General features: G+C 42.0%; 1 protein-coding gene across 1 annotated transcript in view; it reads right to left on the bottom strand.

Annotated features, from left to right (window-relative positions):
* The window catches only part of LOC102838596 (endophilin-A1-like), a 253,551-nt gene extending 233,709 nt beyond the window's left edge, over positions 1-19,842 (bottom strand). Inside the window, exon 1 of the mRNA XM_006864476.1 lies at positions 19,703-19,842. Within this exon, the coding sequence (XP_006864538.1) occupies positions 19,703-19,747 (45 nt within the window). The 5' untranslated portion in view covers positions 19,748-19,842. The remainder of the gene's footprint in view (positions 1-19,702) is intronic.
* Between the last annotated feature and the right edge of the window lie 7,731 nt (positions 19,843-27,573).

Consider the following 27,573-nt stretch of genomic DNA (forward strand, 5'->3'; position numbering starts at 1 on the left):
ATAAAGTCTAGGCTCCACAGAGAAGTTCCACTTCTGGTTAATATCAGTTATACAAGGATGTTCATAAGCAATCATGAAAATACAACTCCTTTGTTTTAAATATGTTACATTTACAACATATTGACTAAAGATCACAAAACACAGTGGTAAAAGGTGCATATACTGCCATATTTAACTCATCATGACTTACAACGTCTAAGAAAATGTTATAGATATAAATCAAAATGTTTACTACGTGTTGCTGTTGTTAAGTGCTGTTGAGTCAGTTCTGACTCATAGCAACCCTGTATAGAGTTTCCAAGGACCATCTTGCAGTCCAGTGTTGATCTGACAACACCACACCAGGATTCTGTTGTTGTTGTTAAGCACCTCATAGCTGTCCTGCATAGAGTTACCAAGGGAGCAGAAAGCCTTATCTTTCTCCCGCAAAACAGCTGGTAATTTCAAACTGCTGACCTTGAGGTTAGCAGCCTGACTCATAAACACTAGGCCAAAGCTCCTTATATATATAACATGTATGTTGTATGGAGTCCTGATGTGGTGCTGTGGGCTGGAATGCAAAATCAGTTTGACCACGAGGACGGCGGTTCAAACTCACCAGCTGCTCCTTGGAAACCCTGTACAGGGTTGCTATGGGTCAGAACCAACTCGACAACATGACACTGAACGACAACAACAACATACATTGTATAATTTTTAAAAGAATGATATAAAAAGCTTCTTTTTAAACATGATATATTATAAAAATAGAAATCATCTCATACTTATGTCTTAACCCCAGAACATTCCTGGAAAAGTTACTGTTTCATAGTCTTAACTTCTTTCTAATGTGAGAAGGGAGTGGTTTCTCTGTTTGCACCTGGCTTTAAGCAGCAGTGTCATAAAGCAGCTACAGCCCTTGCTAGCTCTATCTAGCACTGTGGGAATGCCAAGTCCTATGTCCCTGTCATGCTCTTGCCTTGCTTCTCCCTTGCCAACCCCACACAACTGCCATAGCATGCAATGAGCACTGTTGGTACTGGTTTAGATCCACAGTCTGCTTATAACCAAGAATCATGCATATGAAGTCTGTGTCAGACTCAGTTGTGCACAAAATGGTAGCAAGTTACTCCACCTATTTTCCTAGACGTTAAAAGGTTTGCTATCAATTTGCCTTCTCCACAGTCCTTGGTACCATAGTGGTAACTAAGTGCAAAGACCTAGACATGCTATTTAAGAGGTGAAATGTTAACACCACATTCATCAACAGACAGAGAAGAGTTAATGGGAGTTTCCAGTTTAAGATGGAAGTGTCTGAGAGGAAAACGTTAGCGAACATCTGAGAAGTGACTTATTAAAAAGTTAAATCATGGTGACCCAAATATCTGGCATATTGAACAAACAGCTTCCATTTGGCAGTACAAATTCATCAAATGACTTTAATACTTCCTCCAAAATATATGTTATGTCCCCACTTAAATAAATGCAGGAATAGCTAAGCTCTGGGAATTTTCAAAGAAGTGTTACTCATCTGATATATGGGTAACCTACAATGAATCTTTAAAAAAGATAAAGGGGGAAACAGGGAAAGAGGAAAAAATGAAGAAGAATGAAGACAGGGAGCGAGATGGGTGAGCAATAGTGTTTACTAATCAATTAAGTTTGAGTGTCCTTTGTGTGTATTTTTATCCCATATTCTATCAATTAGTACAATACTCTTTAGACAATTGTCCCTAAAATTTAGAAAGAAAAAAAATTTTTAACAGTAACACCCACATCGTACCTATGACCTAATTCAGACTCCCGAGTGCTGGGAACCAAAGCTAACACAGCACCAGGTCTGTAAAGCACTGCTGCTGCATACGTGGCTTTAAACCCCCTGCACAGATGGTATGATGGGGTTAGAACCACAATAAACTGAGCATGAGTACAGCATCTCTAAAACCACCAGTTAAGAAAAGCTGACGTAACTAACTGGCCAGGCTATTTTTACTCTATAAATCAAGACAGATCTTAGGATCAGAATAGTTCACTTGGGATCAAAGAGGAGACTAAAGTATTCATATAATTACAAACCTATCTTACTTAAGAATAGTTTTTGGTTTTTTTTATCTTAAGTTTTAGAGTCGTTTATCAAAGCATATTTAATATCATGTTAAATAGAATTAATGAATCAGTCAAAATAGCTCACATCTCAGCTTCCACCATAATGTTCAATTCTGAAAGACCCAACCTTTCTCCTAAAGAGAACTACCCTGAGTTCACTCAAATTCACAGTGACCCCATGTATGGCAAAGCAGAGCTGTGACCCATGATGCTTTCAATGGCAGACTTCTCCTAAGTGTATCACCAGGCTGTCCTGCCTAGACACCTTTGGGAAGACTATAGAGCCTCCTAACTTTTAGGTAGCAGCCAGGTGCCTTAATAGTTTGAATAACCCAAGGGCAAACACACAGTACAAAATATATGAGTAACAACACTCAATTAAATTATAGATACATTAATTTTAAGAAACCAATCTTACATGATTCTTCAAATTAATATAAAAAATATTTTAAAAGGACCAGAACTTGAAGCTCTTGCAGAAAACTAAGAGCATCAATGTAGTACATGCTTTTATCTGATGACTATGCAGGAAATCAAATTTCTTGAGGCAGAGAACCTGTAACTCTGCTTCTGAACCTACAGGTTCATATCTGCTCCAGAAAACTAAAGAAATTCTGCAGAGGCTGGAAACGCAAACTTTGCTTCAGCAATGACTTCACAGCCTATTTGTCTCAGAACTCGAAGCACTTTTTATTGAAGCCATGGAAGAGTGCCAGGGCCCAAAGAAAGCCAAGCTGCCCATAAAGGCACACTTGTGCCCAACAAGCAGCCACCCTCAGTGCCCCAATTTATCTTGCCAGACATATCCTCTCAGGGAGGGAGCTGAAAGTGGCATGTCCCTCTCATACTGAGTCTGTCTCTCATAGAACTGGTTTTCCTTTTTTTTTTTCATTTTGTGCAGTATATAGAGAGAGGTTACTTTTCCATTCATGGTTTCCTAACTTTGCATTTTCTGTCCTCAAAATAAAAGTTCACTGGAGCCCTGGTAACGTAATGGGTTATGACTTGGGCTTTTAACTACAAGATCAGCAGTTTGAAGTTAGCAGTTTCTCCTCACAAGAAACATAAGACATTCTGCTCCCGGAAAGATGTACAGCCTCAGAAACCCTATACAGGGTCTCTGTGAGTTGGAACCAACTCCATGGCACTTAACAACCACAATTAGTATACTGAGCCCTGGTGTGGTACTATAGGATAAACACTGGACTGGTAAAAGCAAGGCCAACAGTTCAAACCCACCAGGTGTTTTGGGAAGCCCTATACAGGGTAACTATGAGTGGGAACCAACTCTACAGTACACCACCACCACAAACTCGACTCTGATCATCTAACTTAGACTACCTTTCTTTACTTCTCAAGCAGTATAGTAGCATCTTAAATTAGTTCTTAAAGTGGAAATAAGATTAATAACAAAGTACTGGCTATAAACAGCTTATAGACTTATTAACTATATCATTGCTAAGAAAATGGTGTTATTTGGATTAATCCCTGGATGGTACAAATAGTTAACACGCTGAGTTGGTAACTGAAAGTTCGGAGGTTTAAGTCTACCCAGAGGCACCCTGGAATAAAGGCTTGGGAACCTACTGCCCCAAAACCCAGCCACTGACAACCCACAACCCTCTGGAGCATTTGTTGTTGTTGCTGTTGTTGTTAGGTGCTGTGGAGTTGGTTCCAACTCATAGCAAGCCTATGCACTGCCCGGACCTGCATCATCCTCCTAATTGTTGTTATACTCTGTCAATCCATCTCATTGTGAGGGTCCTCCTTTTTCACCAACCTTCTACCTTACCAAGCATAATGCTCTTTGCCAGGGACTGATCCCTCCTGATAACATGTCCATAATACTATGAAAGACAAAATCTCACCATCCTGGCTTAAAAGGAGCATACTGGCTGTACTTCTTCCAAGACAGATTTATTTGTTCTTCTGGAAGTCCATGATACTCTCAATATTCTTCTCCAACACCAAAATTCACATGCATGATTTTTCTAGACTTCCTTACTCACTGTCCAATTTTCATATGCATAAGAGACAACTGAAACTACATGACCTGAAAGACAGTTTTACTATGACACTCAATGGTCATCATGAGTCTCAACGGCCTTGACAGCAACTAGGTTTCTGGATTGACATTGCCTAAAGGCAGATTGCAGGAAGGTTAATAAGTACCAGATATTCAGGAGGCTCTTAGTAAAGAGGCTGAAAGATGAAGCTCAACAGCTCAAGCTAAATGCCCAGGAACATTGTGGAGTCACATGGTTTTTACTCCATATATGTCTTAAAAGATCTCCTCCTTTCCTGATTTGGACACCGTCAAAGGCGTGAACACTGCTTTTCCTAAGACTAAGAATCTGGAAAAAAATCTTCATTTAAAAGAAATGCAAGCAAAATTCATGAGCATTCTTATCTATGATGCTTTTACACTTCTCCTTGGGGAAATATGGAAAGCAGTTAAGCCCAAGCAGCACAGTTTAATACGGGGCTCTACAGAAGTCAAGGCAGGGGCTCCAACAGTCTTAAACTAAATTCCTCATGGAGCAAACTCGTATCTACTTTTAGTTCCTGAATCTGGAGAGAACCGGGTTTGCTCTACATCCTAGTTGTTGTTGTTATGTGCCATGGAGTCAATTCCGACTCATAGCGACCATGTACAGGAGTTTCCGAGGCTATAAATCTTTATGGGAACAGAACGCTTCATCTTTCTCCCATGGAACAGCTGATAGTTGTGACTCCTAAAATGCTTATGATCCCTGCTTCCAACTTAACCTGGGGAAGTGAAGATGGGAGAAAGATGATTGTTGTTGTGTTAGTTCTGACTCATAACGATCCTGTACAGGGTTTCTGAGGCTATGAATCGATGCAGGAGCAAGAAGTCTCGTCTTACTATCACAGAGTGACTGGTGGGCTCAAATCACCAACCTTGTGGTTAACAGTCCAATGTGTAACCTACTATACCACCAGGGCTCCTTCAAAGATGACGGAGTGGAGAGATAATGTCATGATGTTATTGTTGTGTGCCACCTAGACAATTCAAACTCATAGCGACCTTCTAGGTCAAGGGAGATCTGCCCCACAAGGGTTTCTAGGCTGTAATCTTTACCAAGCTGATAGTCAGGCTTTTTCCTCCACGGAGCGACTTGACTGGTGGGCTAGAACCACTGACCTTAAAGGTTAGCACCCAAGAGTTTAACCACTGTACCTCCAGGGTTTACCAAACACAAGAAAACGTAGAAATTCAAACTGCTCTCGCATAAGGCCATTGCCAACTAATAATCACTGTTTAAAATGTAAATTTTAAAAAGATCATTTTATGTACAAAATAGGCAATATTACAGCATCTTGTGTATAAGTACACAATGTATTTTCACTCCTATTACAGCTTTTTGTTTTTTTTAACATTTTGTTGTGAATTGGGTGAAGGTTTACAGACAAGATCATGAGCTTTTTATTCAACAAATGGTACACTTTGTTTCATCTTAATGATTACAAACCTTTCCTTGCAATAAATGTCATCTTGTTGCTTCTTCCCTGTGACTCCCCACTTACATCTTAATTTCACAAATGAACAGAGCAAAAGTATTTGATGTACATTTAAAATATATATATATATATTTCACTTAAACGTCCAAAGGACACATTCCACCTACCAATCGCTGCCCACAGGCACATAGCCTTTCTTAGTCCACGCTCCTAGAGCCCATGGCTGCTCTGTCTCTCCATGCCATTGCCTCGGCCACAGACTCCACTGTGGTCGCTTTTCTAGGCAGGAACTCATTCTCCACTCATGCTCCTCCTTCTTGGTGGTCCTGGGATTGTCTGTTCCTAAAATGAAAGATGAACTGCTCCCCTCTTTTAGTTACGTATCTTCTACAATTACAGGTATGACAATCATCATTAATCCTGTATGGCTTTATTTTCAGCATACTAAACTTAAAGTATGTCCCTTTCATAACCTGGTAAACATTTTGTTGTGGTTTGGCTGAAAGTTTACAGAGTAAATTAGTTTTCCATTCAACAATTTGGATGCTTTTGTTTTGTTTTGTTTTTTGATGATATTCATTACAATCCTCTCAAAGAAGCTGCACTCTTCACCCTTCCTCAGTGGGACCCCCGTTTCCATTTGCCCACCTTTCCTGTCACTTCCTGACTCTGAACTTTGTTCTGGGGCATATGATGCCCCTTTGGTATCTCATGGTTAAACGCTCTGAGGAACATGTCCCTCATGGGTGTTTACTGTTCACTTTACAGGTCTGTCTGTTGTCTGGCTAAAGGTGATCCCTGGGGGTGAATTCAGTTCCAGATTTGAAGGGTTTTAAGGGCCTCAGTCCCAGGGTTGTGTTTTCCTTTCTTTTCTTTTCAATGATGATGATGATTTTGAGTTTTTTCTACATTTTAACCCACTCTGTCTTGGGTCTTTTACTGTGATCTGTAGTCAGGCACCATCTAGTTCTTCCCATGATCTGCTTTCAGAGCGTTATTCATAATCATGAATGCACTATGAGTAAAACAGCTATAGATACTCCATGAAATTGACATAACCTGACTGATCTGTCCATCAACTAGAGAATCACATTTAGCTTTGATCCACTTTTTCATAATAACCAATACTGAAGTGAGTAACCTGGTACCCAATTTTGCAAGCTTATCCATTTATTTTCTGTGAATGTTGTTGTTGTAAAGTGCCTCTGAGTCAGTTCTGACCCACAGTGACCGTGTACAGGGTTTTCGAGGAGTAGCTGGTGGGTTTGAACCACCAATATTCTGGTTAGCATTCCAGTGCTTAGCCTACAGTGCATACCAGGAAAGAAAATTGCTAATCTACTACACAAGTGTTACAACAGCCTTCATGCATACCATCAAGTGAGAAGCCACTTTCTGACACCCTTGCTAACAGAATGTTGTTGTTGTTAAGTGCCTCTGAGTCGGTTATGACCCATAGTGACCCTGTATAGGGTTTCTGAGGAGCAGCTGGTGAACCTGAACCTCCAACCTTACAGTTTAAACACCTTTGCAGTCTGGTGCACTAACTCACAGCGCCACACCAGGACTCCTGCTAACAGAGCAGTATCATCCTTTTCATCTCTGCGGAAGTACACTGCTGTTTTGAATTCCCTCTTTATTGTGTTTGTACCATGACCACTTGGAGTACTTTCATATCACTTTTTCAAAATCTTTCAGCATTTTTCTACCCACGTATTCATCCTTTTCTTACTGATTGCTAAGAGCTTTGGGGCATATTTTAGTTTGATACTTAAGGAGTCTTTGTTGCAAAGCACTAGCAGTTAGCAGCTCTGGAACCAGCAGGTCTGGATTCAAATCCTGACTCTGTCACCGGAGCTTTATAACCCTGGTCAACTTACTTCATCTCTATATGCTCCAGTTTCTTCAACTGTAAAATGAAGATAATGCTACCACCTCACAGGGTTGTTGTGGATAATCTATGAATTAACCTAATACTCAGTTGTGCTAGCTCTTTTTACTATTAATGAAGTATTTTTAGAATTTTAAAACCTAAATCTGTATGGTGGTATGCTTTAACTTTTAAACTAGCTCATGAAAATATATGCATATAATAATCTCTTTTAAATACATAAAAATATGGATAAATAGAAAGCATAGATTCATTCAATTGAGTGCCCACTCTGGGCCAAGCACAGAGAACAGAATGAAGGACAGAGCAGGCAGAGTCCCTTTCCTTTTCCCCATACTGGGAACACCAACAAGGAAACACGCTGGCAGCGCAATGAGGCGAGCACTACCTAAGACACTGACAATGGGCAATTTCTGTTATGTGTTGGAAAGCATTGAATGCACACCCAATGAGGGAAGGGTGAATCTCCAAATAAATATCATGCTGAAACCTTAGAGAAGAGAAGTGATTAGTCAAGTATAAGGAGGAAGAGGGAGAAGGGGCATTTCCATGAGGAGGAAAGAACATCCTGCAACCTCAGAGATAGCAGAAGAGGTTGCCTGGTGTTATAGAAAGATGCAAAGGAGAATCATAGTTAATGTATAAAGGGCTGATTTAGTGTAAGGAGCTGTGAGAGGGGGATGAGACTGATTAGGGTCAGATCACTTTAAACTCATTAACAGTTTTATAAGGACTTTATGCTGGGAGCTATGAGAAGGCTCAGAAAAGTTAAAATATGACAGCAACGTTGGATTTTCCGTTTAAAAAGATCACTATAGCTACACTTGGATAATGAATCAGAGGAGAACAAAACCAAAACCATAACATGTCAGAACCTAAATGCATACCCAAGACCCTGTTACTTCAGCTGTGGAAATGGTATCTGGGGATGGGTGGTGGTGGTTATGTGCTGTGGAGTCAGTTCCACCTGCACAGGGTTTCTGAGGCTGGAAATCTTCATGGAAGCAGAAAGCCTTGTCTTTCTCCAGAGGAACAGCTGCTAGTTTCAAACTGCTGACCCTGAGGTTAGCATCCCAATTCATAATAACTACACTACCAGAGCTCCTTCTGGGGCTGTAAGAAATCCAGTAACTTGTATAGGATCTCACAGATGCTCAGAATGAGAAAACTGAGATGTCTGGGCTTCTCTGGGCTCCTACTGACCATGGACACAGCCTCACAACGGATGGTCTTTCACCATTTTCTAAACAATTTCAAGGGCTTCTCTTGAAGTCCGCCTCTGCTTCCCTTCTGAACAGAAGGCACAGCACAGATGTCTCAGTGTTGCTCTAAATAAATGACCTTCCCTTCTAAGATATATAATCAACTCTCCCAGCTCTTACGGGAAGAGGGTTCTTTGATGAGCAGACCATTTATGCAGTCAAATGGGGGAGGGAGGGCAATGTTTTGGACAATACAGCTGGAGCTGATTCTCATCCTCAGTAACACCAAAACCTTACAAAGTGGAGCTCATTCACTTTACCCTTCTTCAAATCGCTGATTTAGTGTAAGAGTGTGTTCAGCGCGTGGTTGAGGTGTCTACCAATTCTTCAACATTTGTGTTAATCTCCTATATAACCAAGGCAAAGCAAACTTCAAGCTCATCAATTTACTCAAAGGAGAGCATCTAGGATTTAATTCTTGGTTTTGTATGACAATTTCCTGTACCTTTATTCATAGCAAAGGATCACTTTGTGGGGTTTTGTTGGTGGTGGTTTTTGCTGTGGTTTTTTTCATCTTGAAAGTGATCCAACGATTCATTTTCAAACTAATGTTAAGACAGCTGCAAAAGTCATGAAGGTGAAATTGAATGGCAAATTTGGGGAAAAGCCATTATTTCTTTACCACAACCTATGGGGAAAAAAGAGCCTACAAAAGTAGACTAAGTTCTGAAGTGTGATGAGACCTAGGGACTCCTGGGTCCATGGACAAGGACATAGCCACAGAGGTCTAGAGCTGAGAATGAAGCATCTAGTTGATATGAAGTGAGGGAGATGCACAAGAACACCCAAACTTGTAGACAGTACCCACTTGATCTAGCCTTGATGGCTTGATGATCAGAACTTGACTAGAGGAAGATAAAAAAGACATTTTTTTTTTTTTAAATAAAGCAAACTAGTGGAAATTGGTGCAATTTGATGAACTTGACCTATACTTAATGAGTATAGTAGCTCAAAATACCAATTGAGAGGGAAGGAGTCTTCACATCAAGTATCAAGGCTATTCCCCCTGTATATAGGGTAGATTGTTGTTGTTGCTGTTGTTAAATGTCATCAAGTTGGTTCTGACCTATAGTGACCCTGTGTAGGGTTTCCGAGGAGCAACTGGTGAGCTTGAACTGCTGACCTCGCAGTTCAAACGGCTTTGCAGTCTGGCGCATAAACCCAATGTGCCATACCAGGACTCCATATAGGGTAGATAAGGTAGATACAGATGGGCAATTTAGACATTGGCTACCTAAAATAAGGAGGCAATAAAGGCACCAAGTGACTGGCTTACAAGTTTTCAAAAGGGAGTTTAGTTGAAGAGTGTGCAGGGGAAGACAGAGTCCCCATTGAATAGTTTTCATCTTGTCTAGATGGGTCTAGTGAAAGGAGACGGGGATTGAGATTCTTATTCAATACCGAGTAATTGTTAATCATGACTAATAGCGACTGTCACAACTATAAAGGTGGAAGTTTTGTAACAAAAAGGGGGTGAGTAGTTCATCTTACAATCCAAAAACAGAGGACCCTAGGACCATTAAGGGATAAGAGCATAAGCAGAATGTGGGACCCTATCCAAAGAAGCAGCAACACCAGAGATGGAGGCAGAGACGGGAACATGGAGAGAGGGAGCAGCTGAGGACTGTAGATCAAGGAAAGAGAAAGGCTGTGTGCTGGTAGCCAGAAAGCAGGCTTGCAGAATGAGCCCTTTGGTTGTTTAAAATGATTATATATTCCTGAGTGTTTTTGTGTATACCCCCAAAATAAAAACAAAAACAAAAAAGCAGAGGGAATAGAAGCAGATATTAAATGATGTTGCACAGAGGAGACTGTAATCATTGCAATGAAAAGATGAGTGTAAAATCAATGTTCTCCCATGTAAACTTATCACTCAATTCACACACAAAAAAATGACCGAAAAAAAAAAAAAAAAAAGTGGACTAAGTTTACCTGACTCACTCCTGACAATAAAAGGTTATTGGACGCCAACAATTGAGATGTTATAAAAGGCAAAACAGTGCAAGTCACATGAAATCAGCATAAGCCACCGACTTATAAAAGCAGAGCTGGTAACATTCATCAAAATTAAGGCAATTTTATTGATGGGGTATATCCAGTTATGCCAAGAATAAGAAGTCCTCACTGAATTCCAGCCCACCAAGCTAAGATGTTGCTCAGGAAACAGAGGGCAAGCTCCTGATGATTTAATACCATTTGAAAATATTTTTTCGTTAGTCTGCATGAAAACTTGATAGGGTTTCACAATCACAACATACCCCTCTCAGTCTCTATTATCCGTGACAGATCACGTATGAGTAAATTACTATTATGCACCTGGGTTACTAATGTAATTAGGGAAGCAGAGAAAAAGCTAAACCAAACAAACAAAAAATGAGAAGGGTACAAGGATTGAGAGAGAAAAAGAAAAAGAAAAAAAATGAATGGAAAACAGAAATTTTTTTTTTAAATGGAGGCCACGGAAATGGCAGTCATTGGCCGCCTCCCCCACCCAGTGTGCTGCCCTCTGTTGGACATTCTGCAGGGTGCTCATCCCTAAGAAGATCACCAGATACCACTTACACCTGCGAGTTGTTATTAGCCTCCACCCTGTTGCCCAGTTCTACTCATTCACTCATCAGTGGGTCTTACCCTCATCTGCCTGCCTCCTCAATCTTCCCACTACTCTGAAGATTAAAGTCCAGGGTTGCTGGATGCCTGGGAATCTGTATGCAGCCCAACAGGCCACACAGAATGGAACCTACTCAGCAATTTCATGGGAAGAACAAATTAAGCCCACCACTACCACCACAGTGACATTTAACGCCAAAACAGCCACAATCTCCCCTGAGAAAGCCTGCTCACTTTCAAGAGAACCTCTAATTAACTTGATGGTGGTGTGCCAGGAGTCAGCTCTGACTCAATGATGTTGCTAAGTGCCGTTGAGTCGCTTCCAACTTATAGCAACCCTGTATAGGGTTTCCAAGGAGAAGCCATTGAGTGTGACCCACCGACCTTGTAAGTGAAACCAGCCTTGTGCGTATCTGACAATGCCACATCAGGATTCTGACTCACAGCGACCCTTGTTTCTGAGGCTGGGGCACTGAAGGCATGCAAAGTCAGTATGAACTGCAAGGCCAGCAGTTCAAGCTCACCAGTCACTCCTCAGAGTGGTTGTAAGGTATAATGGGGTTATACAGGGTTGTTATGAGTTGGAACCAACTCAGCAGCACTTAACAACAACATCTTTACAAAAGTAGAAAGACTCATCTTTCTCCCGTTGAGCGTCTGCAGTTAGCAGCCCAATGTAAATGTCACTATATTACCAGTGCTCCTAATAAGTTAAGGAACTCTGGTAGCATAGTGGTTACGTATCAGGCTGCGAACCACAAGGTCAGCAGTTCGAAACTACCAGCTGTTCCGTGGGAGAAAGATGAGGTGTTCTGCTCCCGTAAAGATTTACAGCCTCGGAAACCCTGTGCAGGGTCACTATGAGTCGGAACCAACTCCACAGCTCATAACCACCAACACTACCTAACAAGTTAGGGGGTATGTTAAAATGTTCCCATTATACTAAAACCAAAAGATCTACCAAGTGCATCGATGGGTTAGAGCTCATTAACACAACTTGGTTTTTTTATTTGGCTCTAGATATCCTAACTGGAGTCCTGGTGTGACACTAGAAGATAAGCACTGGACTGCAAAGTCTGTTTAAACCACAAGGTCGGTGGTTCAAATTCTTCAGTGGCTCCTTGGCAACCCTACACAGGGTCGCTATCAATTGGAACCGACTTTACAACTCTTAACAACAACAACAGTTATCCTTATTACACAAACATGGCACTCTCAGAAGCGTTCTTTCAATCTTGACAGCTCTGGAATGATTTTTATATCAGATTGCTCCTACAATTGGTTCAGACGTTCTAACACTGAGTAACAGAATGACTGGAGAGAGTTACTGAACTGCCCCATTCTCTCCTGCTGCCATGATCAATTTCTTGCTTTGCTTTCTGACTTTCAGAGTGGAAGGAACAGGGATCAGAAATCGCCGTGAGAATCTGATAACCTAAGCACCCTTTTATTCCAAAAATGCAGCAGAGAATTTTAGAAAATATACAGATTCCCCAAAGTCAACTGTGGACCCCCGGCTGGGAAGCTGGCAGTTGTAGGGACCCTGTGTCTTACACTGCGCCCGCTGCACTTCAGGTTGTGAAGTGAGTTTCCTATCCTCATATCAAATCGTAACTCATTATATACTTACTCAAATATCTTAATAAATTGTAAGTTTTACCAGACCCACACAGGCCTGAACAAATTAATGTAATAGTCTCCTGAGCAAAACATCTATGTAAAATACATAATTTTAAACATGAAGAAACACAAAGAAATTAGTTAAAACAAGAAAGGTTTAAAATACCAAGGTAATTAATTTTCCCAGTTGAAGAATGTCAAGGTGACAATAATTACATATCAGGCTGTATCATAACACACAGCCTCCCTAAATATGATTTTCGTCATTTTTTTTAAAATCAGAAGATCTAGTCTATCTAGGCATATGTCTTCACTAAAGGCATTTAAAAGAAACTATACCTCATTCAAAAATGAGGGTCCATATCATCTAGACAGTGAATTATCCCTTTAAATGATGATTCAAGTACTATACTTAGAAGACTACTACGGTGCATTCTTTTATACTAATAATGCGTTTATACATTTTACTCTAGAACAGACTTTCCCATCTTCCTATAAAGCAGCACAGGCCCACATCAAGTGCAGGACACATACGTGTGAATTTTGTAAAAGCAGAATTAATTGGCACCAACTATTTTTACCTATACTTCTGCCAGTTTAAACCAAGTGAAAATTTTGACAATACTCTTACTAAAATGTACTCTCAATAAGAATAAAACTACCCTAAAGTAGCCTATTATAAACTCATCTGCCCTGTTCTTCAGCAAAAATATTCTCCTTTTCATTCTAAATGCATGTAAATTATTTCCATAAGAGGAAGTAAGTAATGAAGTCTATTTAAAAAGATGACCATTTTTGATATTTTTAAATATATTCTCAAGCCTAAAGGATTTTCTCCTCTAATAAAATTTACTTGGAAAAAAGCACTGCCTCACCTCCAAAGAGTAGAGATACAGAAAACTGTAAACAACAGGTAGAAATAGTTGGAAAAAGAAGAGTTGCACATGCTCACAAACATTAGTCATTTAGAGAGAGGCAAATCAAAACAACTAGATATCCACTTATCACAGCAACAAAACAAAACAACAAATCAACAAATGATGAGGCGGTCATGGAGAGGTTTGAACTCTCTTACAGTGCTGATGAGACTGTAAAGCAACACAGCCTCTGTGAAAAACAGTATGGGGCTTCCTTAAAAGGTTGGAAATAGAAATACTGATGAAGCACAGGGAAAGAGCACAGCGAAGTTCACTGCATCATCAATGATGATGATGGAGTGAACCACAGTGCCTATCTACAGAAGAAGGGAAAAACAAACTATAGTATACAATGTCAATGAGCAATAAAGACTGAAAGAAACATTGCAGACCATGGATGATCCTGGAAGACAGTATGCTGAGTGAAATAAGTCAATCACAAAAGGACCACTATTTTTTACAAGTCAAGACAAAGTCTTACACACAGTAAGAAATATCCTTTGATGGTTCACAAAGAGGGAGGATCGAGGAAGGCAAATTACTAACTAGAGAGTGGGTGCATATGAATTGGGTGAAGGGAAAGACAATATACAATATGGTTGAGAGCAGAATAATATGACCAAAGTAAGAGAGGACAATGGGAGGTGCACAAGAGTAGAAGACAATAATGGTAAATACTGTTACATACACGATTCTGCAATAATAGTTACAATGATAGACAGGCATGCAGGCTGAACCAAGGAAAGAAGAAGAATGCAAGTATATCTATGACTATATATATATATATATATACACCTATGTGTATATGTGTATATAGAGATAGATATAGATAGATATACGTATATAGATAGATAAAGAAAGAAAGCATGAGAGAGAGAGAGCACTTTGATAGTATATATACGTTATACAAATACATATTCCTAAATGTGCATTTACATATGCTGCAAACACATTCAAGAATATTGGATACTGGGGAAAAAGTTCTGAAAACTTCTTAGATACGTATATCCAAATACCTTGAGGGAATGAGTACTTCAGGACTGCGGACCACAGTCACAGAGGTCATCTTGGTCAACTAGCATAACACAGTGGAAACACAAATATAATGTCCTATATACTACTTTAGAGTCCTGGTATGACACTATAGGATAAGCATTAGACTGTAAGGTTGACTTGAACCACAAAGTGGCTGTTCAAACCCACCAGCCACTCTCTGAAAACGCTATACAGGGTCGTTAACAATGGACCAGACTCGACAGCACTTAAGAATAACATATACTACTTTGGTGAAGATTTGCTTATTCAAATCTGTGTGCTGAGCAAATAATCTGAGAAACAGGACTTTATGAAGAAGAATATAGCATTAGGATTGGAGGAAGACTCATTAACAACCTTCAATAGGCAGATAACACAGTTGTGCTTGCTGAAAGCTAAGAGGACTTGAGTATGCACACTGATAAAAATCAAAGACTATACTTCAGTATGGGTTGCACAACAACATAAATAAAACAAATATCCTCACTACTAAACCAATAAGCAATTATCATGATAAATGGAGAAAAGATTGAAATTATCAAGGATTTAATTTAACTTGTATCCACAATCAATGCTCATGGAAGCAGCTGTCAAGAAATCAAAGATGTACTGCATTGGGCAAATCTGCTGCAAAAGTGCGCTTTAAAAGCCAAGAGGACACTTTGAAAACTAAGGGACATCTGACTCAAACCACTGTATTTTCATTCACCTCATATGCATGAAAAAGCTGGACAATGAATAAGGTAGATCAAAGATAACTGATGTATTTGAATTAAGATGTTGGTGAAGACTACTGAATATACCATAAGCAACAACTAGAAAAAGGAACAAATCTGTCTTGGAAGCAGTACCACCAGAATGCTCCTTAGAAAAGTGAAGGTAGTATTCATCCCACATACTTTAGACACATCATCAGAGGCAAATAGTGCCTGGAGAAAGAAGGACATCATGCTTGATAAAGTAAAAGATCCATGCAGAAAAGATATTTAACAAGACAGACTGACACAATGGCTACAACAATGGGTTCAAACATAGGAACATTTGCGAGGGTGGCACAACCGGACCATGTTGCTTGTTCTGTTATACAACTACTCTGATGAGTAGCAAAGTGGGGCAATAACAGTTAACAAGTGCCATTTAAGATGCAACTATTGGTCTCTCCATGTCTGGAGCCAAGAAGAATGAAGACTATCAAAGACTCAAGGCAACAATTAGTCTAAAGAACTAATGGACCACAGATTCCATTATCCCGATACCAGAAGAACTAGATGGTGCCCAACTATCACTCTGTTTGAATTCATAGAAGGTTCTGAACAACAAGGGAAGGGAAAAATGCAGTACAAAATTCAAAATCCTAAAACAGATCAGACTTATTAGCCTAATAAAGATGGTGGAACCCCCAAGACAATGGCTTTTATAGATACCCTTCAAATCAGGAACTGAGCCCACCCCCAGGGACAGACTTTCAGCCAAACAACACACAGACCTGTAAAGTGAATATCACCCCCAATTAAGATGTTGGTGAAGAATACTGAATATATCACAAATTACCAGAGGAGCTGTACCAGAGCTACCAGAGGAAGGAATGTACTCCGCAGCACAATCAAACTGTAAGAGGCCAAAAGGGCAGCATTTGTCCAAAAATAAAGCTTCAGGAGACAAGAAGGTGCAGAAAAGAAGGACTATTGGAAAAGGGGAACCCAGGGACAAAGTGGGAAGAATGCTGTTACGTTCAAGGAATTGCAACCAATGTCATGAAACAAACTGGGTGTAAATTATTCAATGGGAAACTAATCTGCTCTTTAAACTTCACTCAATTTATAATTTAAAATAAAATAAAATGAAAGACAAAACAATTGTGAGGTGTCTGAAGAGATTCCAAATCTGTGCCACAAACACTAAACATGCACTATCCTATTAATACAACAACAGCCTCCCCAAACAGAAACAGAAACCTCAGCTCAGTGGAAACTCAAGAGAAGGCAGCGTGATGTGGGGCTTTCAATTTATATGAGTATATACATGATATGATCCAGTATGTCTACTATTTTCTTTAAAAAAAAACCAGGAAGACAGTTTTCAAGAAGAAATAGATGCAAGTCTACAAGTTTATTTGCAGATAAGATCATGTTCAGGAAGGTGTATGGAAAACAAATGACTACAACTACAACGGCAGGACATGGTCATTTCCACTAACATCTTTGTCACATGCGAACATTAGCACTAACTTTGATGTTGTTGCTGCTAAGTATCATCTAGTTCTGACTCTGAATGATCCTGTATAGGGTCTCAAGAGCGGCTAGTGGGTTTGAACCACCAACCTTGAAGTTAGTAGGCCAGTGCTTATACGACAGTGCCACTCCAGAACTCCACACCAGCAATAGCTTTACTTGTCTGTAAAAATACACATACTCATATATGCACAGGACGAGTACCCTTTGTCCAGAGTTTCCTAAAGTTGTGTTATATCAACTAAAGGATGTAAATTTGTGTGGGTTGCTTCATCTTTAAAGAGTAAGGCTATTCAATAAAAAGAAGATAATGATGCCATGAGTCTGCATTTGAAGTCACAGCGATAAACAGTAATCTGATTCCATCACAGCCGACCTCCAATCATCTAAGAACTATCATAATTCAATTTTTTATTCTGAGCTTTAGAACCACGTACAACCTCAGGATTTAGCAAAAATGGAATTTTGCTAGATTCACAAAGCTAAACATGCTAGCTTCTCTAATAGCCTCGTGTGTCATTATTACTTATATGATAGTAGTTATCCAGTAATGCTTGCATTAAGATTAATAGCCATCATGTATTGAACACTTTTCATGTGTGTACTATATAAACTCACATATCGCCACACAAGTCCTAGGAAATCGATACTAGCCTCATTTTAGCAACAACAGATTCAGAAGTTAGATAATTCACTCAAGGTCAAAGATAGCAGTGTGGGGCTCAAAGTTTGGCTTTTCTACCCCAAAGCCAAGACTTCTAGTTGTCTTTTAAAGTAACGTGATCTGAAGAGGAAGTCTTCAGAGTCAAAGTCAAAAAAGAACATGGTGTTGGTAAATACCATGCTAAAGTGTGCTTTAGGAAAGTGGCAAGTGCCGAGATTAAGACAGATTAACTGACAAAAAGATGCTCTACCTACAGGTGTGTGGGTAGCACATGTTGGATCCATAAACGTGAAAGCACTTGAATTACAAAGTTGCTAGAGACCCAAAACTACAACAATGCACTTATAGCTACACATCTTTTTAGGCAAAAGTCACAATGAGCTCCCATATGGAAAGCGAAAATAATTGTGTGTTTTTTTACCCAACAGCTTTCCCCATTCTCAAACTGACCAATATAACATAACCTACTCTATACATTCAAGTCTATGGTGATCACAGGTGGGTGCACACATGCATGCACACACAATGAATTTCACGTAACTGTCACTATAATTTAAGGAGCCCTGGTGGTATAGTGGTTAAAGCACTCAGCTACTAAGCAAACAATCAGGGTTTGGAACCCACCAGCCACTGCCCAGGAGAAAGATAAAGCAGTCTACTTCTGTTAAGATTTACAACTTGGAAACTCTATGGGGAAGTTCTAATCTGTCCTATGGACCACTGTGAGTCAAATTTAACTCTATAGTAAATGGGTTTGGGTTTTTGTTTCTGTTTTTGTTTTTTTTTGTTTTTTTTGGGGGGGGTGTCACTCTAATTTAATCAAGAATGTACTAACTCATCCCTTTCTGGATGTGGTTGGTAATAGGGTCATTATTATGGCAGCCTGGGGAAAACCTCACTACATCTAAAAATGTATGGGAAAGCTCAATATTAAAATTAAGGCTAACCCATGAAAAAATATTTAAGGTTAAATGATGGAAAGTATTTAAAGGCAAGGCTGCAAAGTTCTTAGCTAAAAATCCATTCGATTAGAACATGTTTCAGAAGGACTTTTTTTTTTTTAAAGCATACATATTATATAAGAAATAGGTCACATTGTAAGTATTCACTTACATTGAATACTTATATATAAAAATCTTCAATTTCACCCAGTGAGTCTGGATTAAATAAATGTTATTATAATCACAGCCTATTAGCCCCATATAGAAAATAGGCATATCCAAGATATAAAAGTCTCACTAAAAATAAGAATGCTTTGAAATACATGGTAATTTGCAATCTTCAACTGTTTAGTTTTTTTAAGACAGCAGAACCCAGGGGAAACCTTAAAGGCATGCAGACTGCAGGCTAGTCAATCCCTGGCTTCAGGGAGTTTAAAGACAGAGTTCTCCAGGGAGAAGTTCTTGCCAGAGAGTCCCTGAAGGACCCTGGCAGGAAGGCGACATGGGGGCGGGGAGTGGGGACCACTGGCCGAAAGCACGGATGGCGGGCATCTCCGCAGCCACCCCGTGCGGGCCACCGCTCCCGCCAGCACATCCCAGGACGGCCGGACACACCGACGCCGCAAGGTCACCAGAGAAGAGACGACTTTACATAATCTCCCACCGCGCCGCCAGCACTCGCGCCGCCGCGGCAGTGCACCGCCGTCCCTCCCCGCCGCGCCCGCTCCCGGCAGTGCGTGGGCTGCGCGCGGGGAGACCAGGGGGGACACCGGGTACCCGTGGGTGCCCGCAGCGTCTCCCCGAGCAGGAGGCGGAGGATGCCCGGGGCCGCCACAGCGACGGGCGAGGCGGACGAGGTGGGGTGCGTCCTGGCCGAGGTGCCCCCTGCTCCCACCGGGGCCGAGCGTGCCCCTCGTGGCTCCGCCCGGGACCGCCCCGCAACACACCTGTCACGCGCCTCACCTGAGTGGCTTTGTGGAACTGCTTCTTGAGCCCGGCCACCGACATGGTGCGGGAGGACGCGTGGACGCAGGCTGCGGCACACACAGGAAGTCCGAGCGGGGCGGCGCGCTCGCCGGGCGGCCGCTGGTCGTACCGCCGCCGGGGCTGTGGGCGCGGGGGCGCGGAGCGGGCGCGGGACGCGGGCTCGTGCGGAGAGACACCCTGACGTCAGGGCGGGTGATGCGGCCTCTTAAAGGGGACGCGGGAAGCCCCGCCTCGGCGCGGGTCTGTTGCAGGTGCTGCGCGCGGTACCTGGGCGCGGGCTGAGCAGCGGACTCCGACTCTGCGGCGGGCTCAGAGGCCGAGGGCGCTGTTTCCCAGCCCGGAGCCGCCGTGAGTGGCCCTACGGCTGTGGCGGGTCGCTGCTTTGGGGCAGCCCAGGCACCGGCAGGACTCAGGTGACTGATGAGCTTCCAGGTAGCCGCAGAGGCGTTGTCTGCAGCCTGCCCGCCTGCCCTTTGACCCTCCTCTCCGCAGCTTGAAATCTAGGAGTGACGTTCCATAGAGGGTCATGGATAAGTCATTCTTTGCCAGCTCTGGGCTGGGCACAGAAAACCTATCTCTGGCCTGCTTTCAGTATCCTGAGCCTGGTCACGTTAGGAAAGCCGCCAACGCCCTTTTGATCTGACACAATTAAATGATTTTATAAATTTTTTAAGAAAAAAAAAATAAATGCTGGTCAGATAAATCGAATAAAATCCTCTGAGTACAGAAATGAAAAAACCTCCATAAGAACTTGGCGGTTGGCAGTACATGGTAGTGGATTTAGGGTTTCAGTCCCAGATAAGCATTATGTAATGTGATGTAGAAGTCCTGGTGTGGCGCTGTAGGATAAGTACTGGACCACAAGGTGGCGGTTCAAATCCACCAGCTGCTCCTCGGAAACCCTATACAGGGTTGGTATGAGTCGAAACCGATCGAGGGCACTTAAGAACAACAACGCGATGTAATCGCTGAGTTCGAACCGACTGGATGGTACCTAACAAAAACATATGTGAAAGTGCAAGATGTCAAATTACACAAATACTACTGTGTACGTGTATCAAAGTCTACATGACTGGGTCAAAGCAAAGATCAAGTGGAGTCGAATTAGGTATCTTCTGTGTTCTGGAAAATATCCACTGCCTTTGCTTTTTCTAGGACTGAGTACCTCATAGGAAAAAGTGTGTGTCTTCACTTAGAATTTAAAGATATACCAAGGAAAAGCCAGAGATGCCTTAAAAAAAAATTCCCAAACATGAATAAAGACAATGTGGTGCTGTATGATCAGCACTAGACAGCGAACCATAAGGTCGACAGTTCAAACCCACCAGCTGCTTCTGGGAAACCTTACACAGAGACCCTATGAATCGGTATGCACTTGACAGCACTTAACAACAATAATAGTGTAGAATGGGAATACTAGAAATACTAGTAAACGCTGGCACAACCCCTGATGCTTTGTACAAACCACACACACACAGCCCAGCCAAAGCTCCATTTGTTGTTGTTAAGTGCTGTTGAGTCCGTTCTGACTCATAATGACCCTGTACAGGGTTTCTGAGGAATGGCTGGTGAATTTGAACCACCGACCTTACAGTCCAGTGCATTAAGAGTGCTTCTTGAAGGTAGAATCCCCACCTGAATAGTTTTCATCTTGTCTAGATGGGTCTGGTAAAAAAGATGGGAATAAGAGTCTTATGATTCAATAGTAAATTGTTACCATGACTAATTGTGACTGTCACAACTGTAAAGGTAGAAGTTTTGTAGCAAAAGGGCGAATAAGTAATCTTACAGTCCAGGAACAGAGGACCCCAGGATCATTAAGGGAAAAGAGTGCAAGCAGAATGTGGGACCCTATCCAGAGAAGCAGTGACACCAGAGATGGAGACAGAGATGAGGACATGGAGAAATAGAGCAGCTGAGGACTCTAGACTCATGGAAAGAGAAAGGCTGTGTGCTGGCGGCCAGGTGCTAGTGGCAAGGAGGCAGGCTTGCAGAATGTGCCCTTTGGTTGTTTAAATGATTATATATTCCAAAGTGTTTTTGTGTACATCCACCACCCCCTACAAAAAAAAAAAAAAAACCAGAGGAAATAAAAGCAAATACTGTTGAATGACGATGAAAAGAGGGATTGTAATCATTGCAATGAAACAATGAGTGTAAAACAGTTGTTCTCCCATGTAAACTATCACTCAATTCACAATAAGAACTGTAAAAAGAAAATAAAGAAACACACATACCCTTATGTTCGGAAAATCACTCAGAAAAAAAAAAGTGCTTCTTGATGATTCGAAGTATTCCACATAAAGGCAGAACCAAACAGATATTAGTGGATACAGGATCAGTAAGGTATGTGGAGTTGTCTCCCCAACTGCAGAAAGCAACATAAGAAACAAGCAGGTCTCACCTGCAGAAGTCTTTACTGGTGTCCATGTGCCTTCCAGACACCGGTACACGTGACAATTGCACTTTCTAAACCCCTTGTGGTTAGGTAGGGCACTGTGACAAATTTTAAGTGTGGGTTAAATTCTTGGCAAAGAAATGATAAAGTGCTTTTATGAGATGATTTTGGAGTCCTCGTGTGGCACAGTAGTATAAGCACTGGACTGCTAACCACAAGGTCCTCAAGGTCAGTGGTTCAAACCACCAGCCACTGCTTGGAAACCCTATAGGCAAATGTGTAGAGACCAAAGTTTATTAGTTACCAGGAATAGAAGTGAGGAGGAGAGACAGTGCTATTGTTTAGCAAGCAGCGAGTATCTGTAAATAGTGATGGAAAACTTACCAGTGGATACAGGTGATGGGTGCACAGCATGATTGATGGACTCAATGTCATAGGATCATACATGTAAAAACTGTGGAATTGGCAAATGTTGTTTTACATATATATATATTTACGAATCGAACCTTCTGCGAACCACAAGGTCAGAAGTTCGAAACTACCAGCTGCTCTGTGGGAGAAAGATGAGGCGTACTGCTCCCATAAAGATTAACAGCCTTGGAAACCCTGTGCAGGGTCGCTATGAGTCGGAACCGACTCCACAGCACATAACAACAACAACAACTATATATATATATATATATATATATTAAACCACAAAAAGCAAATAAGCAAATAAAAACACTCTTTTCCCTCCACAAGAATCCCCTAGGTAGTGATGTGTCAGTCTGAACCCAGAGCCAGGATAAAGCAGGGCAATGCCAGGCATCCAGCAGAAGTAAGAAATCTCAGTCATTTGAATCCACTGAATGTGGGGTTGTTGCTCTGCAAAACTCGTCTACCCTAACTGTCGTACCTGGAAGGAATACTTGCCACAGAAGATGAAGGGAGGTGTTCCAGTTCCTCCTGAGGACCAGGTGTGCCTTAGTGTGGTGTCATAATAGTTAAGTGTTCAACTGGTTGATGGTTTGAACCCACCCAGTCACTCCAAGGGAGAATGGCACGGCGATGTGCTTCGTCAAGATGACACTTTGGAAAACCCTTTGGGACAGTTCTAGTCTGTCACACGAAGTTGCGATGAGTCAAAAATCAACTCAATGCCACCGACCAACAATAGCATCTATTATCCCTAAGGGTGCCTGCTTTATTCTCAGGAAAAACCTCACTGAAATTTGAGAGGTTACACTTCTTTTCTTACAGCCAAGGATGTCCTTACTAAAGTGGGGCAGACTCGGCCCCAAAGTATGTGTGTCAGATAGAGTGTTGCTCTAAGTACATGGACCGACCATACTTTGAGCCCTCATTCGGCATTTTCCTCACCCACTAGAGAGGTGGATAGTAAGCTTTCGCCAACCATGGGGCAACTCAAAACGAATGTCAGGGTAAGGAATAATCTTTGTTCCCAAATAACACCAGTCAGGGAAAGATGAAGGTGCTGTTCTTAAATAGGTGGAGTTTCTCACCCACAGATTCAAGAACAAACCATTAAAATGATCACACTGAGCCCTAAGAGGTGCTATGCCTAGAAGACATTTAGAAAACCAAGCCCTGCTACTGAGGTGACTCTGACTCACAGTGGTGACTCTGTAGGATAGAGTAGAAACGCCCCATTGGGTTTCCAAGGCTGTAATCTTCACAGGTGCAGACAGCCAGGTCTGTTCTCTTGAGGAGTCACAGGTAGATTCAAATTGCTGAGTTTGTGGTTAACAGCCTCACCCTTAGAGGACATTTACTCACATTAAAAGACCCACCTTCATGAGTCTTTAGACTCTTGATGTTAGAAAACTGTGAGTTTGGACCTACTACACCAGTAGTTACAGCTAGAGATTTGTGTTTAATTTGTTATGATAGCTGCCTTTGTACTCAAAGCAAAACCAAACTAAACCCACTGCCTTAGAATAGATACCAACTCATAGCAGCCCTCTATAGGATTTCTGAGGCTATAAATCTTTATGGGAGTCCAAAGCCTCATCTTTCTACCAAGAAGTGGCTGGTAGGTTTGAACTGCCCATTTTTCAATTAGCAATCCAGTGCTTATTCTACAGCCCCACTAGGGCTTTAACAGGTTGGTGAAGCCTGCATGTACTTAAACATATACACTATCCCCAAATGCCAAAATGTTTTATGCTGCTAGAAAACAAAGCTCCTGGGTGGTGTGGTTAATGCACTTGACTATGATCCAAAAGATTGAAACTCAAGTCCACCCAGAGGCACCTCAAAAGAAAGGCCTTGCAGGAGGCTCCCTGTGGAGACTTTGCATTGCACAAGACCTAGGGTGGACTCCTGATCCCCATCCAGAATCTTCTGAGGGGAAATTTCCACTTGAAAGGACAAGCAGACCAGCATGGAGCAGCTAGAAGAACAGAAGATACTTCTTGTAAGGAAGACCAACAACAACAACAACAAAATCAAAAACAATGACAGCAGTCCAATTGACTACTGTAAGAACATGCAAGTTGTTCCCCTGGGAGCCATCAAGGCAAGTGGTCAGGTTCCCTCAAGACAAACCCCCTTCCAAGACTGAAACTCAAGTGGAATACACTAGCAGGCATATGGTCCTGCTGCTGACCATGTTGGTCACCGATAAAAGGAAGTGGGGAAAAAACAGCAGTGAAGTTGTGAGCTAGGTCCAACCACATTCAATAGACTCCTGTTAACCTGGATTGAGACCTGGCTAACCAGCAGTATGATGAGACCTGGGGACTCCTGGATCCAGGGGCAGGGACATAGCTCCAGAGGGCTAGAGAGGAGCGTGTAGCATCCAGCTGATATGAAGCAAGGAGAGATGTACAAGAACACCCACACTTGCAGATAGTAAGTACCCTTTTGACCTGGCATCAATGGCTGGATGATCAGAACACAACTAGAGGAAGAAAGAAGTGGGGGGCAGGGGAAGAATAACCCACTACAATCGAATGAACTTGACTTATGCTTGTGGATGCAGTTTGACAAAGGAGCGGACAGATCTTTACAGTAAGGATCATTCCCAACCCCTTAGTACACAGGGTTGACAAGGATGGGGAACCTAGACATTGTTGTTGTTGTTATGTGCCATCGAGTCGGTTCCGACCCATAGCGACCCTGTATAGGGTTTCCGAGGGTGTAAATCTTTACGGGAGTAGAAAGCCTCATCTTTCTCCCGCGGAGCAGCTGGTAGTTTCGAACCGCTGACCTTAAGGTTCGCAGCCCGATTCGTAACCACTGTGCTACCAGAGCCACCCAAAATGGGGGGCTACAAAGGCAAGAAGTTATTGACTTACAAGCTTTCAATAGGGAACCTAGTTCCAGAGGGTATGGGGGTAGGTAGAATCTCCACTGAGTTGTTTCCAACCTGTCTGGATGGGATTCATAAAAGGTGTGGGGGATAGGACTCCTGTGGTTCAACAGGGAATGATTACCATCAGGTCTGACAGTGAGTGTTGGAAAGGTAAATGTAAATATTTTTTAACAAAAGGAGGGGAGTGGCTGATTTTCCAGTCCAGGAGCAGAGATCTCTGAACCATCAAGGGAGGGAGAAAAGCTAAGTGCGGGACCCTGTCCAGGGAGGCAGTGACACCAGGGATGGAGGCAGAGATGATGATGTGGAGAGACTCTGGACTCAGGGAGGGAGAGGGGCTGTGTGTTGGCGGGGCCAGGGGGCAGGCTTGCGGGGTGTACCTTTTTGTTGTTTGATAATGCATGAAGGGGATTGTAATCATTGCAATGAAATGAAATACGATAGGATGAATGTAAGAATAATGGATAATGTTCTCTCATGTAAACTGACACATAATTCACAATAAAAACTTTAAAAATTTTTTAAAAAGTCCTTCCAAAATATCAGCCACATCAACCACGAGACAGAGTCAACTAGATGCCAACTAGTTTTTGGTTTGCTACAGCAGCACAGGTAGTCCTGCAAGATAATGCACTGGACCAAAAGATAAGTTTGAACCAAAAGGTCATCAGTTCAAATTCACCAGTCACTTCTCAGAAATACTATACAGGTTCGCCATGAGTCAGGACCAACTTGATGGCACTTAACAACAACACAGCAGTACAAAGAGTTACAAGGAGATTCATTCCAAAGTGTCCTAAGTCCAATTTGTAGGTAAATTGAAGCAGGTGCATTCTTACTTAGCCTTGCTTTAATGTAAGGGTAGGGAACATCTGGCCCACAGGCCATGTGTTGTTGTTAAGTGCCATCAAGTCGATTCCGAACCATAGTGTTTCCAAGGAGCAGCTGGTGAGATTGAACCACCAACCTTGCAGTCAAACGACTTTACAATCTGATGCATTAACCCACAGCACCACACCAGGACTCTCAAAATCATTTGATCTGACCCTGCCAAGGCAACCACAGGTCCAGCCATCGCATTATAGGTGAGTTAATTAGATGTTTGACCAAATGTAACAGGCTAATTTTTACGTTGATAATTTTGTATTGCCCATGAATGATGTTATAAATTTTGGCAGAATAAAGGTTCCCAACCTCTGCTTTGGTGTAAAGAGTCCTAGTGGTGCTATGGAATAAGTGTTGGAAAGCTAATCGCAAGGTCAGTGGTTCAAGCCCACCAGCCACTTCCTGGGAGAATGATGAGGCTGTCTGCTTTCCTAAAGAAATCCTACGTATGCATCATAATTGGTTCAATGACAGTTGGTTTAGAAGAAAAGGTTCAGTGACTTACAAGCTGCATGTGCAGCAAGTGAAGGTGGTTGTGATAAAGAACTTGTGAGTAGGAATCGGTTGCATCATTCTGCAGGGATGGAAAAGTTACATAACATTAAAGGGCAAGTACAAGTTGTAGAAAGGAGCTCTGGTAGCATAGTGGTTACGAATCAGGCTGTGAACCGCAAGGTCAGTAGTTAGAAACTACCAGCTGTTCTGCAGGAGAAAGAAGAGGCTTTCTGCTCCCGTAAAGATTTACAGCTTCGGAAACCCTGTACAGGGTTGCTATGGGTCGGAACCGACTCCACGGCACATTAACCACACTACCACTCTGGGAGAAATAACTAATTAAGGAGTTCAAATTCATATGAAACCATGGTTAATCCTCCCAAGTATCTCCCAGATCTCACTTAAAACCAATGCTATTGAAGTCATCATTTAAACATACACAGACCTTTGAAATGTTACTTTTGAAAGAGATTGAATGGGGGATGGTAGTGGACAACACCAAGACGTACATGGAGTGAAGGGATTTGCAGGTCAGATTCTACGCCACACTACCACATCCACCATCCATTGTTGTTGTTGTTGTCAGGTGCCGTCGAGTCAGAACCGACTCATAGCGACCCCATGCACAGCAGAACGAAACAATGTCCGATCCCAGGCCAACCCCACCTCCGCTGCCACACTTGACGCCATCAATGATGCTACCTGCTACCTGGCTGATCCATCTCATTGGGGGTCTTCCTCTTTTTCTCTGAC

Source organism: Chrysochloris asiatica, unplaced genomic scaffold (genome assembly GCF_000296735.1).
Source record: "Chrysochloris asiatica unplaced genomic scaffold, ChrAsi1.0 scaffold00065, whole genome shotgun sequence".
In the NCBI taxonomy this organism is placed as follows: domain Eukaryota; kingdom Metazoa; phylum Chordata; class Mammalia; order Afrosoricida; family Chrysochloridae; genus Chrysochloris; species Chrysochloris asiatica.